General features: G+C 36.1%; 1 protein-coding gene across 3 annotated transcripts in view; it reads left to right on the top strand.

The window, feature by feature from the left end:
* The window catches only part of GABRA3 (gamma-aminobutyric acid type A receptor subunit alpha3), a 240,400-nt gene that overhangs the window by 71,175 nt on the left and 150,122 nt on the right, over window positions 1-19,103 (top strand). For 2 of the 3 annotated variants that reach the window (XM_021674574.2, XM_064371486.1), the window contains exon 2: window positions 16,959-17,124. The exons of the other annotated variant lie outside the window; for it this stretch is intronic. In XM_021674574.2, the coding sequence (XP_021530249.1) occupies window positions 16,985-17,124 (140 nt within the window). In that variant the 5' untranslated portion in view covers window positions 16,959-16,984. The remainder of the gene's footprint in view (window positions 1-16,958; window positions 17,125-19,103) is intronic. 3 annotated transcript variants of the gene reach the window in all.

The raw sequence follows: 19,103 nt of genomic DNA, 5'->3' as shown, positions 1-19,103 counted from the left end.
CAATATAAAATGACTAGAAGAAAACATGAGAAAAAGCTCTATGATATTGGTCTGGGCAATAATTTTTTGTCTATAGCCCCAAAAGCATGGGCAACAAAAGCAAAAATAGACAAGATGGCATCAAATTAAAAAGCTTCTGCACAACAAAGGAAACAACACAGTAAAGAGACAACCCCCTGAATAAGAAAATATTTACAAACCATGCATCTGATAAGAGGTTAGTATCCAAAATATATAAGGAACTCAAACAAATGAATAGTAAGAATACAAATAACTGGATCAAAAAATGGGCAAAGAACTTGAACAGACATTTCTCAATAGAACATATACAAATGGCAAACAAGTACATGAAAAAAAATTGCTCAGCATCACTACTCTTTATATACTCAATGAAATACTATTCAGCTTTAATGAAGAAGGAAATCTTGCCATTTGTGACAATATAGATGAAGCTGAAGGATATATGCTAAGTGAAATAAGCCAGGAACAGAAAGACCAATAGCACATTCTCTTTTATGTGAAATCTAAAAAGTTGAACTCATAGAAGCAGAGAGTAGAATGATACTTACCAGAGATTGAGTGGGGTAGAGAGAAAGAAATGGAAAGTTGTTGATCAAAGGGTACAATGTTTCAGATAGATGGGAGGAACAGGTTTTTATATCCATCGCACAGCAGGGTAACTGTAGTCAGTAATAATGTATTGTATATTTCAAAATGAGGGAGTAAATTTTAAATGTCTTACCATAAAAAGATTATAGGAAGGCAGCAAATCACACTGCCACGTATGCACCTATGCAACAATCTTGCATGTTCTTCACATGTACCCCAAAACCTAAAATGCAATTAAAAAAAATTATAGGTAAGCAAAGTGATTGATAGGTTAATTATCTTGATTTAATCATTCCACATGTATAGATATATCAAAACATCATATTTAAATACAAAAGTTAGCCATGTGTGGTGGTGAGCACCTGTAATCCCAGCTACTTGGGAGGCTGAGGCATGAGACACACTTGAACCTGAGAGGCAGAGGTTGCAGTGAGCCAAATTTGCACCATTGCACTCCAGCCTGGGCAACAGAGCAATATTCAATCTCAAAAAAAAAAAAAAAAAAAATCACAATCTACCTCATAAATGTAGGCAGTAATAATTTGTTAATTAAGAATAATAAGGAGACTTAAAATATAAGTTCTGATATTTGGTAGACAAAGTCCTTTGCCTTATTCTTCAAAACTTCAAGAGGCTATTGTTGGCTTTGCATTTCCATATAAATTTTAGAATTCACTTGTCAAGTTTTATCAACCAATCAAAAAATAAGTTAAAGAAAAGGAAGATGATAATAAATATCTATTATGTTATTGCTATTTCAAAAATTTATGGTCATATTTTAATTATCATCTTCTTTCTTTTGGAACTTATTTTAGTCTTCTTATTCTTTCTGATTGAACTAGGCATTTAGTTCATTACATTTTATTTTTTAGCTTTTTAATATATGTATTTAATGTTTTTTCTTAAGTACTGTGTAAGCTATATGCCATAATTTTGATAGCAATTTTGTTATTGTACTGTTAAGAATATGTTCTAATGTGTATTTTGACTGTATTTCACCATGAGTTATTTAGAAGTGTGTTTCTTTCCTGTGTCCGTGTGTTCTCATTGCTCAACACCCACTTATGAGTGAGAACATGCAGTGTTTGGTTTTTGGGGAGGTTTTTGGTGCACTAGGAGAGGGACTAGGAGCAGGAGATGGGGGAATTGGGGAGGGATAAATTAGGAGTAATACCTAATGTAGATGATAGGGGGATGGATGCAGCAAACCACCATGGCATGTGTATACCTATGTAACAATCCTGCACCATCTGTACATGTACCCTAGAACTTAAAGTATAATAATAAAGTGTGTTGCTTAATTTTCAACTACTTATTGATGGTATCATTATCACCTACTTATTAATTTCTACCTTAATTGCATGTGGCAAGATAAGGTATCCTATTGAGGGAATGTGTTCTCTTTCCGGGTCCACAAGGGGGCATAGTTTTAAGGGTGAGAACTTCCCAGCGCCATGCTCCCCTCCCATCTCTCTCCATCCGGGAGATTTAATGGTTTATGTTTGAATTTCAGGGACACGGGAAGAAACTAAGAGTCAATCACTCCAGCGGAAGTTCTAAGGAACTCCTTTCACTTACCTGGGGTCTTAGAGAAAGTAAGGGCTACTCCCAGGTTAAAAGTCCCCTTCTTCCTTCCACACCCCTTCAGACTCCATGTTTGGGTCCCCTTCCACAAACACTCCCTTCGTGGAAGCCGTCTTTCTCTGTCCTGGATTTTCCCTCTAAATTCTCCTTCCACACTCTCTCATGGAAGCCTGTCTTCTCCACCTAAACTCCCTCTCTCTCTATTCCCTAACACTCTCGTGGAAGCTGCTTTCCTCTCCTGGATTCCATCTTTCTGGATTCTCTCACTTAGTGTGAGAGTTAGCTGTTTCTTTCTCTCTCCTTCTCCTGTTTCTCTCTTTCTCTCTCTAAATAAATCACTTTCTACAAACACTTTTGAGTCCGGCATTTACTGCGCATTGTGCCGTGATCCCCTCTCTCATTCTTGAGAGGGCAGGAGACCAAGAACCTGGAGAAACTTCCCCTCAGGGGAGCTGAGGGCATCCTGAATACCTGAACCCTAATATTACACTATATTATTTTAATCATTGAAATTTGTTGTGATTCTCTTTATAGCTTTGTACATTTTTGTAAATATACCTAGTGAGATTTTTTAAATGTGTCTTTTTTTTTTTTTTTTGCCATCAAGGGTATGGTATTCTCCATATTTCCATGAAGTCACATTTGTTTCTCTATCTTGTTCAAATCTATATCTGTCCTAACTTCTTTAATCTCTCTAATATGTTAATTTCTGAGAGAGTTATGCTAAAATCTTTCATTATGATGAGAGATGTCTATGTTTCTTTGTAGTTGTATCAATATTTGGTTTATATATTTTGAATCTTTGTTATTAGGTGTATAGAAATGTATTATATCTACCTGGTAAGTTGAACCTTTTTGCTCATTATTTCTATTAAAACCTTTCACATAAAAGTCTATTTCTTGTTGTTATAGATAATTTTTTGATTAATAATTACATAATGTATATTTTTTAACTGTCAACTTTTCTGTTTTCTTGTGTTTTAGATATGATTCATAAACAATATGCAGTTAGTTTAGTTTTGATTACTTTTAATCTTATCTGATAACTTTTTTATTTGCACTGGAGCCTTTAGTTTCTTAATAGGTGGGTGTTGAACAATGAGAACACATGGACACAGGGAGGGGAGCATCACACACTGGGGTCTGTCAGGGGGGAAATAGGCGAGGGCTGGGGGGTGGGGAGTTGGGGAGAGATAGCATGGGGAGAAATGCCAGATATAGGTGATGGGGGGAAGGCAGCACATCACACTGCCATGTGTGTACCTACGCAACAATCTTCCATGTTCTTCACATGTACCCCCGAACCTAAAATGCAATAAAAAAAAATTACTGATATGTCTGGGTTTGAAGCCATCACTTTCTTTTAATGCTTTCTATTTAGCTTGCCCATTTTATGTTCATTTTCCTTTGTGTGTGTGTGTGTTTCATTTATTTATTTCATATTTGGATGGATAGCTGTAAAATCATTTTTTCTTCTCTTCTAATATAAAAGATATACAGTCTACTTTTATTTCGATTTAGCTGGTGTTTTAGTAATACACACTACTTTCCAAAGTCTTTTTATATCTGGAAGATGTATTTGGTTCTTTAATAAAATCTTTATTGTTAAATGTCCTCCAGATATTTTAAACTTCTTTCAGTGGAGGTCCTAAACCTTTTATATAATAGGCACCTGATAAATTCAATATCTGAAGTATGGGGATTTGCTTTCTGCTCTAGGTGTTTCTGTTGTTTCTCTCTCATTGTGCCTAGATTCCTTGTGTTTAGTGATCTTTCTCTGTATAATGACCAATGTCTCTGAAAAATTATTTATGGTGGTTCCCCAAAGCTGAATACAAAAATGTCATTTTCCAGTGATGATTTATGTTTACTTCTGCAGGTTACCTGAGGCACAGTTTACAAGTAGTTTAAATTAAATTCATAACTTGAGATCTATTGGATCAAACATTAATGTGAACTTGAGTTGCAAACTTGAGAGAGTAAGAGAGGTCTTCTTGTGGTTTAAATCCTTTTTGCAGGGGGATTGTTCTGTCTGTTTTATTTGTTTTAATTTCTCTATACCCTGTTCAAACTAAAGCCACTCTCTTGCAGTCTCCTGGGGTTTGAATAAGATATATAGGCTTGCTTCTGATTCATTGATAATCTGAAAGTGTGAGATGTGTTTGTGTGTATGTGTGTGCATACATGTTTGTGTGTATGTGTGTGGTCAGACTCCACACCACTGGAAAATTCTAGGCTTTTGTTTATGCACTCCTTGCTCTATGAAGCTGTCAAAACCACAACTTGGTTTGGTAGCTCTGTATTTATTTTCTCCTACTTTTCCTTGGATTGCTGTTCTTCTTTTCTTTTTTTAAATTTCCTTAGGATGCTTTTATTTCTCTCTTATTTAATCATAAAGACATTGAGTAATGGCAATTTATTAATGTATCCATCTGTACAGTTTTGGGTTTATTCGCCTCAAAATAAAGTTTTGCTTTATAGTTTTGCTGCCTTAATTATTCTTGAGATGGCGTTATTTAGAGAACAAATTTCAATTTCTGTTTATTCAGTTGTGTTAATTATGATATTTGAATCTATCTTCATATTTGTCAACTTAATCATTGCAAACTGAGTGCTGTGTCAATCTACATCAACAACCCAATTTATTTCATTTATCTTTTATTTCTAAGTTTTTGTTTTATTTAGTCTGCAGTATTATTATTGAAGCAGAAGGTTTTATGAGTTGCTGCTAATACAACAGGGGATGAGTAAAAAATGGCAACTATACCTATATGTACCTCACAGAAGAGTACAGTACAAAATATATTATATTAGGAAATGATCACACTAATCTTTTGCTAGTTCAGTCCCTAGGTTTCTAAATTATGGTGTTTATGTGACATTCATTTGTGTTTTCCTAACAGTCTTTTAGTATTTTTAAAAGATGAAACATGTGTTGTATAGTACAAGAATGTTTATCTGAATCCATCTTCAATAGCAATGTATATAATCAAATTCCCTTTCAGACATTGGATTTTTGCCTTTTTCCCATTATTCTTGACAATCAAACTCCCTTCCACCCACTGTTTTCTGTTTTTCCTGTCTCTTTTAATAAGAATTTGAGAGGTGATATATTTTGAGTTGTATTAACTCAGAGGCAAGGATCCCCAAATTAGAAGTATCCATATAGAATCCCACAAAAAATATTGAGTAGAAATAGACAGAACTGCAGTATAACCAGAATGGTAACATTAAATTCAATAGGGAAGAAGGCAGAATGTAGATGATTAAGAAGCAAATAGGAGGTGAATAAGCTGGAGTAAACAATTATAAATTACTAGTTCAGGAAACTTGATTGATAAAGGAAAGAAGATAAGAGCTAGAAAGAAACATATTGGTAGAATTTCTCTTAAGGTGGAAGAAACTTGATTACGTTTATAGTCTAAGAGGAAGGAGTCATTAGACAACAACAGATTTAAGATATAGGCTAGAAAGAGTCAATGAAAGGAAAAAATGTTGATGAGGTCAGGAGCTTAGGTTGAGAGATTACCCTAATATAGGGAAGGTTCACCTCATTTTCTGAAACAAAAAGAGAAAGTAAGGATAAATATAAAAGTGAGTTAATTTTGTAGGTTGAGACAGGCTGATATCTTCAATTGAGTTTCACACAAGCAGGCTCTGAGGTTAGGATTCATCTGAAGGTAGTTTATTGGGAAGTGTTTCCAGTTTTAGGAAGTGGAGCAAGGAAATGAGGGAGGCCAAGCAAGGGTAATATAACAAGAAAGTATCATAGAAACTGTTTGGGTCACATCTCAGTGTTGTCCCTGTCAGGGAGCTGCATTATTTGTACCTCTGTATCTGTAAGTCTTAGTTTAGGGCTGCCTTAGTTTGGAAACTCAAATTCTCAGGCACTTCTGATTGTCAATGTGCACAGGCAAAAGTTAGTTTCAGCAATCTGACTATAGCGGTAGTCCTCAGACAAAGAAATGCAGATGCTGCCTTTTGTGAGGGACGGCTCAATGGACTCAGGGTATATAAAACTGGTGAAGAGATCCAAGTGGATATGAATGCAACACTGTTAGTGTCTAATACGGGTGGTTTGTCTCTTTTGATCATCTTGAATTTTTATGGAAGGAATATACTAGTTTCCTTAAATAGGCAACTTGAGAAGAATAACAAAGGTTTAAAATAGTTGAGAGGAATAGGGAAGAGGGCTGGTTTACGACAAATTGAAGGATTATTGAAGAATGCCGGTATTGGAAATAATGGATTTGTTGTGGGATTTTGTTCAGCTACTTTCTTCAATCTAAGAGAACACAGATTCTTTGAGGATTGATCCCAAATAGGGTTTCTACGCAAATACAGTGGAAGGTCATATAAACAAGGTGCTGATGAAAGAGTGGTTCAAGTAATTTACTTTGGATCCAGCCTTGAAACAAAAGGAAGTAACACTAGGCAAGCCCAAGAACCTGGGTGACAATGAAAGGATCAATAGACTGGGACACTAATTTCGAAGAGCAAGTGGAGTAGGAGTATAAGTTTATAAAGTAGAAGAATTACAGAATAAGGCCAAACATCAAATACCATAGTTTAATATTTGTAATATATGAACAGTTATTCATAAGATACAGGATGTGACTGAATGGAAGAGAAAGTCATAGAGATTGTACACATCAAATAACTATGATAGATACATTATTTACACAAACAGTGAAATACTGAAAATGATAGTGACATGAAAAGTATGAACTTTAGTTATTGTAGCCTTGTAGTATAGTTTGAAGCCGGGTAGTGTGATGCCTCCAACTTTGTTCTTTTTGCTTAGGATTATCTTGACTATTCGGGCTCTTTTTTGGTTCCATATGAATTTTAAAAGAGTTTTGTCTAATTCTGTGAAGAATGTCAGTGGTAGTTTAATGGGAATATAAATTACTTTGGTCAGTATGGCCATTTTCATGATATTGATTCTTCCTATCCATGAGCATCGTACTGGCACAAAAACACACGTAGATCAATGGAAAATAAATGATAACTCAGTAAAAAGACCACACACCTGCAAAAGCAAGCAATGGGGAAAGGATTTTCTATTTAATAAATGGAGCTGGGGGAATGGCCTAGCCTTATGCAGAAAATTGAAACTGCACCCCTGCCTTATAATTTATACAAAAATTAATTCAAGATGGATTAAACACTGAAATGTAAAACCCAGAACTATAAAATGAAGAAAATTCTAAAAGAAAATCTAGGTTATACCATTAAGGACATAGGCAAAGGCATAGATTACATGACAAAAACATCGAAAGCAATTGCAGCAAAAGCAAAAATTGACAAATCTTATCTAATTAAACTAAAGAGCTTCTGCACAACAAAAGAAGCTATCATCAGAGTGAACAGAAAACCTACAGAACGGGAGAAAATTTTTGCAGCCTATTTATCTGACAAAGATCTACTATATAGAGTCTACAAGGAATCCAAACAAATTTACCAGGATAAAACCCCATTAAAAAGTGGGCAAAGGACATGAACAGACACTTCTCACAAGACATTCATGTGTCCAACAAACATATGAAAAAAGCCTCAACATCACTGATCATTAGAGAAATGCAAATCAAAACTACATTGAGATACCATCTCACATCAGTAAGAATAGCTATTATTAATAAGTCAAGAAACATCAGATGCTGGCGAAGTTGCACAGGGAAAGGAATACTTTTACACTGCTGATAGGAATGTAATTAGTTCAACCGTTGTGGAAGACAGTTTGGTGATTCCGCAAAGATCCAGAAGCAGAAATGCCAATTGACCCAGCAATTCCACTTCTAGCTATATACTGAAAGGAATATAAATCACTCTATTATAAAGATACATGCAGGTGTATGTTCATTGCACACATGGGGAGGAATAACATACACAGAGGGTGGGGAGAAAAAGAGCATCAGAAAGAATACCTAATGAATTCTGGGCTTAATACTTAGGTGATGGGTTGATCTGCGCAGCAAACTACCATGGCACACGTTTACCTATGTAACAAACCTGCACATCCTGCACATGTACCCTGGAACTTAAAATAAATGTTGAAGAAAAAAATAGTATACAGAAAAGCCACAAAATGACAAAAGTATGAACTGAGCATAGTTTTTGAATCAATATGGAGAGGCTACAAGGAGGCAGATGTAAAATTAAAAGGCAGTGAGTAATACAGATATGATGCATGAACCTCAGATAAGGATTGTGGCTGGGTGCAGTGGCTCACGCCTGTAATCCCAGCACTTCAGGAGGCTGAGGTGGGCGGATCACAAGGTTGGGAGTTTGAGATCAGCCTGACCAACATAGTGAAACACTGTTTCTACTAAAAATACAAAAAATTAGCCGGGCATGGTCTCGTGTGCCTGTAATCCCAGCTACTCAGGAGGCTGAGGCAGTAGAATCACTTGAACCTGGGAGGCAGAGGTTGCAATGAGCTGAGATCACACCATTGCACTCCAGGCTGGGCAACAGAGTGAGACTCTGTCTCCAAAAAAGAAGGATTGTGGTGCACATGTGTAGAGGAGGGATGATTTCAATGGGGCATTGAGAAAATGAGATAGTTTTCATCTTGCCTCTCAGTTGCATAATATATGGGAGTATGCACGTGTCACACTTCAGAGGAAAGTTAATGAAGTAGTACCTTTAATATAAAGTCAATTTATTTAAGGGAAAGAGAAAGGAAGAGTTCCCCTTAAAAAACTGAGAGCATAGGAGAATTTGTTTTCCATAAAATGAAGCATTGAAAGGGCATGGGGGAAAGGTTTTAGAAAAGAAGGATAGTCTTGAGAATATATCCTTGAGAAGAAAAGGATGCCTAGAGTTGTGTGAGCATGAATTCATAAAAAAAAATTAACACTTTTTTTCTGACAAATATTTTATTGAGTACCCATCATGTGCTAGGCACTACTCTATTGCCCAAAGTTAGAGTTAAGTTCCTGCACTAATGAAGCTTATATCCAGTGGGAGAAATGGAAACAAACAAGCAAGTACATAATGTAATTTTAGGTAGTCATATATTCCATAAGAAAATGGAATTGTATAAGGAGGCAGAGGGAGAGATATGGGAAAAGCATTTATGATAGAGGAAAGAGCAAGTACAAAGTCTCTTGAGGCAGGAACATGCTGTGTGTTTTCAAGAAATATTAGGAAAACAAGTATGAATTGGTATGAGTATGGGAGACCAAGAGTAGAAAAAGGTGAGGTTTCAGATGTAACCAGTGGTCAAATAAAGTAGATTCTTCCAGGTCATGGCAAGTACCTGGGATTCCAAAAATATCCACTGGGAAAGTTTGAGAAGAGAGTGAATCTGAATTATATTAAAATCAAACAAACAAACAAACAAACAAACAAACAAACAAACAAAACCTCATTCTGACAGTGAGAAGGGGTCAGAGTTTGGATCTGTTCCAAAATCAACAAGATAAGCTGATATTTTGAATATAGGGCATGGAAGAGAGAAATCAACGTATGGATGTGGAGAAGAGTTTTATGTTCTTCTTTTTCTTCATTGATTCACTTTTTGGCTGTTTTGTCCACTGCTGTATTCCCAGAACTTAGAATGGTGCCTGGTACATAGATGATACTCCATAGATTTTGAATGAATTAATACTAAGAGTGGATTCAGTGGAGTGATAGATGAAAATACTTGATTGATGTAGATAGTATAAGAGAATGATTGTTGAGGAAGTTGAGATAGAGATAATTATTGAAGTGGATTACCATAAAAGGCAGACAGAAAAAATGAGAGTCGGAGGAATGTCAGGTCAAGGGTGGATTTTCTTATTTTTTTTCAAAATGATTGATGATATTGCATCACTTTTATGCTACAAGGAATGAGCCAGTATGGAGAGACAAACTGACATGTGTGGGAGAGATGAGGCAATAACCAAATAATATCTTTAAGCAGGAGACAAGAAATGGGACCCAGGGCACATGTGGGAGTGCTAGCATTAGATAGGAGCAGACACTTCTAGTAACAGAGAAAAAGTTAAAGTGTATGGCTGACATTCTGGTAGGTTGGTATAGTTGATATTAAGAAGAAGAGAATATTGCCTTTTGATTGCTTGGTAAAATAAGAAGAAAAGCTATTTGCAGAGATTCTGGGAACATTGTTATTTCTTCTCCTAGGGAGAAAAGAAAGTAAAAAATTAGTTATCTCTGAAAGTGGGAGAATGAATTGTTTTGGCAAATGCAAAAAGATAGCGGGACATTTGAAGTATATTGAAGAAAATTTATAGAGAGGCCAGTCAGGCTTTATGTAGATTCTTCTGTGTCTATTAAGGTGCTTATTTGTACATGGAGAGTTGGATTTGACTAAGGTTTATGGTTTTCCAGGCAGATACAATAGAGTATGACAGATACAATGTGTTCAGGGTATATACCAGAGAATTATTATACTGATTTTAATTATGGACTATGTATGTTATCCAAGCAGCGTAAGAAAGAAAACGAGAACATGAAGTTGATCATGAGCAATTCAAAGATTGTAAGATTGATAGATTAGAAATCCTTGGGGTGGGGTGGAGTGGGGTGGATGTGTGGAGAAGAATTGACAGTATGAAGGCACTAGATGAAAAATGTTGGAAATATGTGGTCAGAGAGTGATTTGAGATCATGGATTTGTAATGACAAGTCTTAGGATGTGGCCATGGAAGGGACAACTGGATTAGAGTAGAGCTGAGGCTCATTGGAGGAAAAGACGTCAAATACTTGACCTGTAGTTTACAGTGAACAACGTTTGCTATATGTCAAGCATAAGGCTAATGCTATATATGAATTAGATTATTTAATTATTATAAGAACAGTGATTAATCCATTCTTTGGATTAGAATGTTGAATCTAATAACCTGCCCAATGTCAAATTTCTATGTGGTATATCCAGAATTGAAACTAACATGTTTTGACTCCAAAACCTTTATGAATGACAGTGCTTTGAGGCTAGGTGAAATTAGATGACCTTAAATGAAACTCTGGTGATAAGTCGAGACAAACAAATGGCAGAATTGGCATTGTAGTATCTGGGTAGTAACACGTGGAATGACTTTGTTCTGGTAAAGTTCTGGCAGACAGCCCTCCTGTCATCCAAGCAGGGACATTTGTAAGCATAATGTCAGTATCTGATGGTTTCTAGGTACTGAAATAAAGAAGTTCTAGGAATTCCAATAGAATAATTGGTTATATTGGTACCTTGTACATAGAAGGTGCTCATATGTTTGTGATAAAATGAATTGATCTTTGAACAAGACTTATCAGAAGACTTATCCCAGTAGCAGGTGTTTAATTAGGCATTTTACACATGTTATCTTACATAATATTTATAGCCTTGACAGGATGGATGTTATTATTCCCATTTTTAATTGAAGAAGTAGGTCATTAAAGCCTAACACAACTAGTATTTGGTAGTACCCAGTAGCCTCTTGGTCTGGCAGGTTCCAAGGCCCATCTTACACCTTATCCTTCTTTACCAATTTTCCTCACTTAGGAATGTGACTTAGTTACAATAACATTCATTCATTCACTATTTATTAAGTACTACTTATTATTTGTCAGATATTCTTCTATGCATTGGGCATATATCTTTGAATAAAAAAAAAACAAAATCCTCATCCCCACTGAGCTTTTCTATCTGAGAAAAAAGCAATTTTTCTTCTTTTTGCACACAAAGGAGGAAAAATAGGGCAGGTAACTGCACAGAATGTATGAGGAATCTGTGGAAGGCTTGGAGTATTAGATTGGGTGGCCAGGGAAGCCCTCGATGAAAAGATGATATTTTAATAACACTATGTAAACTATCTGTTCATAGATGGGTGTTGAACAATGGGAACACATGAACACAGTGAGGGGAGCACTATACACTGGGGTCTGTTGGGCGGGAGTGGGGGGGACAGTTGGGGGTGGGGAGTTGGGGAGAGATAGCATGGGGAGAAATGCCAGATATAGGTGAAGGGGAGGAAGGCAGTAAATCACACTGCCACGTATGCACCTATGCAACAATCTTGCATGTTTTTCACATGTACCCCAAAACCTAAAATGCAATAAAAAAAAAAGCTACTCTCTGCACACACACACACACAAAAAGCACTATGAAGGAAATGAGGGAACAAAATATATGAAAATTGGATGGAAGAACATCCCAGGTAGAGGAAATAGCAGGTGCAAAGGCCCTGATGCAGGAGCATGCCTGACATATTTCATGAGCAGCAAAGGAGGCCACATTGGCTGAAGTGGAGTGTGTGAGACAGGAGGGTAGTAAGGTGTGAGACTAGCCAGCTATTTGGAGATCAGATCATGTAGGACCTTGTAGATCATGTATTTACTTATTTTTAAATTGACAGATAAAATTGTTTGCATTTACCATGTACAACGTGATGTTTCAAGGTATATATACATTGTGGAATGAATAAATCCAGCTAATTAGCATTTGTATTCTCTCATGTAGTTATAGTTTTTATGGTGACACAAAAATGGCCAATAGGTATATGATAAAATTCTCAATATCACTAATCTTAAAAGAAATGGAAATTGAAACCACAATGAGATATCACCTAACACCTATTATACTGGGCATTATCAAAAAGACCAAACATGTTAGCGAGGATGTGGAGAAAAGGGAACCCTCACACACTGTTGGTGGAAATGCAAATTAGCACAGCCATTATGGAAAATAGTCTGGATTTCTCTTAAAAATTTTAAAATAGAGTTATATGATTCAGCAGTCTCACTACTGGGTATATATCCAAGTGATACGAAATTAGTACGTTAAAGATATATATGTAATTCCACATTAGTGCAGCATTACTCATAATAACCAAGATATCAATCAACCTAACTGTCCATTAATGCATTAATGGATAAAGAAAATGTGGCATATATACACAATGGAATATGATTCAGCCTTCAAAAAGAGTGAAATCTTGTCATTTGTGACAACATGGATGAACCTAGAGTACATTATGTTAACTGAAATAAAGCATACAAAGAAAGAAGAATACCTCATGGTGTCACTTATGTGTCGAATAATCTAAAAGAGGTGATTTCATAGAAGCAGAGAGTAGAATGGTAGTTACCAGGGGCTGGGAGGTATGGGCTTGGCTGAGTAGATGTTGGTCCAAGAATACAACATTTCAGTTATATAGGAGAAATAAGTCCAATAGATTTCTTGTACAACATGGTGACTAGAGTTAGTAATATATTGTATTCTTGATAAATGCGGAGAGCGATGCTTTTGAAATGGGAAAAAATTGGAGGATTTTGAGCAGAGGGAAGAAATTATCTGCTTTAACACTTTTAAAGTTCCCTCTGCCCACTGTGTGGGGAACAGACTCTAGGGGAGCAAGGATAGAGGCAGCAAAACCAGATAAGAAGCTTTTACAATGATCTTGACAAGAGATGACAAGCTAGAGTGGTAGCAGCAGAGGTGATGATCTGAGGCTTTGTTTTGGATATGCTTCCTTTTGAATGGAATTCCAATCAGACTTGCTAATAGATCAGATGTGTGGTATGAAAGTTAAAGGCGAGTCAAGAATGACTTTAGAGTTTTTAGTCAGAGCAAATGGAAGTGTGGAGTTACCATTACTTGAGATGGAAAACACTGTACAGGACCAGATCTATATATGTGTATGTGGGTGCATATCTGAACTTCAGATTTGAACATGTTATGTTTAAGATGCCTCTCAGACATTTAGGTACAGAGTTTTGTGAGATGCATCTTAAACCTAACCTGAATTTAAGTTTTATTATGAGTTACGATATAAGTTTAAGATATGTGTTATCTCCTGGAATCCATATTTAGTTACATATATGGATTCCAGGTAATATCTGGAATGAAGATATTAATTTGCAAGTCATCATCTTATTAATGACATTTTTGTCTATTTGTTTCTTGTTCCTTCTTTTAGCTCTTGAGTAGGGTGAATTGGTTGTAATTATTTGCTAATTTGGCCATGCAATTACATATTATGATGGCCTGAGCATGTGTCATGATTATGTGTTCTTGTATCATGAATAATCTCTTCTAACACCATGGTTATCTGAGTTTGAACAAGCATTGTCTTCTCCTGTTTCATAGCCAATCTGCTTCTACCAAAGGCATCTGCTATTGTGCCATAGTTGACTGTAAAATCATGGAACATTTTGTGTGTGTGTGTGTGTGTGTGTGTGTGTACTGTACTTATATAAGCATGCATTATGGTTGTCTACTTTTGCAACATAGCCTGGCTTTATGATTAAAACCAGCATTAGGTTTTACTTCCTGCTCATACATCATAGTTGCCGGAATATCCATTTTACTATAATTTTCATTTTATTCACCATGAATATGTGCATTATATTTGTGTTCATATATTACAAATAGCATTTATTCACTATTGTCATCATTACCCGAAGGATATCAATTCTTCACTATGATCACTTGCAACTGTATCTTACCTTTCTGCTCAGTGAAAACTTTTTGACCTTGTATGCTTACTCATGGACCATGACCTTTTCTGTTCCTTCACCATGGTAGTCTACTTCCATAGCACTGCAGTCTGCTCCTAAACCATGTCACTTAATTCCTGTATCATGGTTGCTATGATACATATATTGTGTGTGCATATATCATGGTTAAGAATTGATATACCAAATACTTCTTCACATGTATCATGTTTGTCTTTGCATATACTGTATTTGCCTCCAGCTACATGGATGTGTGATCATGTTTGAAGGCTCTTTGTTTCACTATCACAGACATGTTATTTAGTATGATTTCATGTGATGCTGTTGTCTTTTTAATGTATCATAATATATGTCTTAGTTTTCTCCTTCCAAATCATGGACATTGAATTCTATGTTATTGTCATCTATTCTTAGCGTGATAGTTTGTTGCTTGTCTACCATGATAATTTGAACATAAGCCATAGTGATATATTAGAACACACACTATAGATCTCTGTTTACACATGGCCATCTTCTCCTACACTCAGGATTATTATTCATGGACTTATGTTTTCTAAGCATGCATCATGGCTATGTCTTATATTCCATTGATTATTTCTCCAATTTAAACTTCATATCCTGGCCCAAGTGTCTCTGTTCCTGTAGAGTGGTTGTCAATTCATGTATCATGATTATCTGAGCATTAATCCTTGTCATGTGATTATACAACATTAGGGTTTGCTAATCTAAAGCACTGTGAATATTTGAGCATATATGATGGTTACTGCCCTTACCATGGATGTTACTTGTGGTCAGAGTTGTCTGATCATGCACCATCTTTTCTTACTCATATACTATGGTTTTTCTGAACTGTACCATTCCTGTATACTCCTGTAAAATGTTCATTAACTCTTTTATAGTTCATAAACCATGGATGTCACAGCTCTTATATTAGGTTAACCATAAGAAATTGCTTTCTTTGCTAAAACCAAAATTGTCAAAGGTTGGCAATTTCATATGGTGTAATCTAATGCTATGATATCTCTATCTCTAATGTAGACACTTCATCATGTCAGAAGTCTATCTTCTCCAGTGTTGTAGTTTTTCATATGCCTATACCAGATTCATGAAGACAGCCTAATATAGATCCCAGTGGTTGCTTTTTTGAGGGATGTGGGATGAATTTAAAAGGACTTTTGTTCTTAATCTCACCAACCAGAATAGCTCCTTAATGTGTATCTGTTTTACATATTGGTCTCTTGCGTAAGCTTTTCTGGGAATAAAAAAAACAGTTATATATCCCTCCATTTCTTCTGAAAATTTATCCACTGATATGACTGAAAAAGGGTATGGTTTTGGTTCACAGTTAGGTCTCCTTCCATTTCTCAGTGTCTCATATTCTAAGAAGCCACAAATTAGAGGTAGCAAGTAACCGTCACTTCACTGATTGCTTTCTTAACCCCATGCCTTGGGTAAATCTCCACTGATCCAGAGTTCATAAAACAGCCTTGCTTATAGGGAAATCTAAATCACTAATTCTATCACCAGTGCAATTTGCTGACCTCTTTAGTGCCAGGAAGAAGGCTTGGATTTATCTTTATGTTGTGGCCCCTACCTAAAGGAGCAAGTTTGCTTTCAAATATCTCTTTATGGGGAAATACAGCATTCTTATTCAAGAGCCATCATGTCTCGTTAATTCAATATTTTCTCAGCCTAATTTAGAGGAAACAGTCTATCCACTTCAGGCCATTTATTATTTTGGAAAATTGCTTAACTCTATGAAGATGAAAATCAATCCCAAAAATGCTATAAAGAGACTCCAGGTCTTAATATACTAGAAAACTATGATTCTCTAAATATTACACAGTTAACCAAGGCAAAGGATTTTGTAACACTAATAATCAAACAGGGGATTGGAGGGAAATAAAATAAAGACATGAGAGAATATTTTTAACATCTTGGATTATAAGAGGTAATCTAAGCTGAGGGAAATCCTGTTACGTAGTTACATGGCAGGAAGCCAAGGAAAGAGATGTTGCAGTAACCTCAGACTCCCGATTACTGACTTAGAGCTCTTTGTGCTACTCTATGCATCCTTTCTTAGATGGCTCTGGTGTATTTAGGAGAAGGGTATATTGGGAGTGATTTTGGTGGCATTGACAAGCTGGGAAAAGGGGACTGTTGAATTAAGCACTGAGTCACTAGACACTGGAGAAGTTAAATGGCTCCAATAGAGTTTAGTAACATCTCTTTATCTCTCTCTCTCTCTTTTACCTCTTTCTACTCTCTCACTTTGTTTTCTACGCCTTACCTCTTACCCCTTCTCTAAACTGTGAATCTCACAGGTCTCTCCAAGTTTGTGCCTAAGAAGATGATAATCACACAAATGAGTCACTATTATATGACCAGCCTTGGGATTCTTTTCCTGATTAATATTCTCCCTGGAACCACTGGTCAAGGGGAATCAAGACGACAAGAACCTGGGGACTTTGTGAAGCAGGACATTGGCGGGTAAGTACCCCTAACTCTTAGGATGAAAGAAGATTGTGATAAATGCTTGCCACAGACCAAAACTTCAGATGTTTCCCACCAGATGAACTCAAGTACTCTGGTCTCTGAATACATTACATTAGATTTAGAAAAAAGTCATAGGCTCAGACTCTCAAGGTAGAAAAACATGTCAAAGTTTTTTCTTCTTTGACAACACCCTGGACCAGGCTTGAATCACCTTTGTAATATCTAATAAACAATTCTTTCCAGTCTTTTGCCCTCAATTTTATCTCTCCTTTATTAGATCTTCAACCTTTTCCTTTTTATTGGCTCTGGCTCATTAACATTTAAACATGATAATGTTTAAAAATCACTCATCTTAAATTTAAAATTTTTTCCTCCAGATACTGCCTTAATTATGTGCTCCCCTTCATAGCCATATTTCTTGAAGGAGTGCTATGCTTCATTGTATCTATTTACCTCTCACCCATTCATTCACTTACTACTGTCTGACTTCCAACCCCATGACTCTAAGGCAACTTCTGCAGCCAAGAAGTCCAATGCTGGTTCTGTTGCTAAAATGAACACTTGTCTGTTCATATGTTCCAATATGGTTGACTTCTCCCTCCATAACTTTATTTGATTATGAAATAAAAATACATGTAGAAACATGCATAAAGTATAAATATATGGTTTAATAATAATTATCTGTTTGGCTTCAGAGACACCACAACTCTCTGGTGTTTTGATTAGGTTCTCTAGAAACAAGGTATGAAAGAAGGATTCTTCAGCAAATGATTTATTGAGAGGTCACTTACAGCAGAAACCTATAAGGAAGTAAGGGAAGGAAGATAGGGAAAGAGAAGAAGTAAAACAAAGGTGTAGCCTCAATTTGACCTCATAAGAAGATATGGGGCATACATGACACTAAAAGATCTGTCCTATCTTAAGGCAAAGGAACCATGCTTGTATACTCTCATCTCAATGAGTCATTGCCTGTGGATCCCATGGAGAAAGGCATAGTCTTCCAGACATTTTAGGTGAGGTGACTGACTCCCTTCAACAGATAGTAATTTTCCAAAGTAGCTGAAGGATGGTTTCACTGGCCCAGTGGAAGGGATCTGAGAATACTATTATATCAATAATAAGTACTATATCTTGTTTTCTTTACACTTTTATGACTATGCTTTCTGGAATATTTTCCACAATACTACACAGGTACATCAAAGACCTCTGTGATATAAAGATCTTTTTTAGTCTTTTTTTGTTCACCCCTCAGGTGTTTGTGTTTTTCCTTGTTTTGTTCTAGGCATACTTCTTACATGATTTCATTCATTTATGTGATGTAGTTACTGTATATATGTAAATGCCAATGACTCCCATCTCAATCTTCATTCCAGCCTTCTCTTGAATGTCAGATTTCTATATCCAACTGTCTACTGAACATGCCCACTTGGCTATTCCACACACTTCTTAAACTAAGCATATCCAATGTGGTTTCGTTATCTTCATCTCCCTCCCCCACCTTAAAGAACAAACATAACAGAACAAACAACAAACAGACAAACATATTCCTCTTCCATTTTGTTTCCTCTTTCAGTCAGTAGTACCACCATGTACCCAGTTGCTCAAGCCAGAAACTTGGAACCATTTTTGCCAGTTTTCTACCCCTTACTCTCCATATCGAATCAATCACCAAGATTTGTCATTTCTACCTCCCATATCTCTTGGATTCGTCTACTTTTTTCCAACAGTTCTGCTAGCACCCTAGTTTAGTCCAATGTTATCCTCCATTTGTACCTCTGCACAAACCTTGTCTTATTTCCTAAAGTCTTGTTCTCATCCAAACTAACCTCCACTTTGTAACTATTTTTTTTTCTATAATACATGTTTGTTCATACCTACATTATTTAGAGCCCTTTCTTGGTTTTCTATTGTCCCTATAATGAAATACAAACTCCTTTACATGATTTTATAAAACCCATCAAGACCCAGGTTCT

The sequence above is a fragment of the Aotus nancymaae genome, unplaced genomic scaffold (genome assembly GCF_030222135.1).
Source record: "Aotus nancymaae isolate 86718 unplaced genomic scaffold, 86718_ANA_hifiasm-v0.15.2.pri h1tg000138l, whole genome shotgun sequence".
Lineage (NCBI taxonomy): Eukaryota > Metazoa > Chordata > Mammalia > Primates > Aotidae > Aotus > Aotus nancymaae.
The sequence above is the reverse complement of the archived record's forward strand: the minus strand, read 5'-3'. Positions and strand labels throughout refer to the sequence as shown.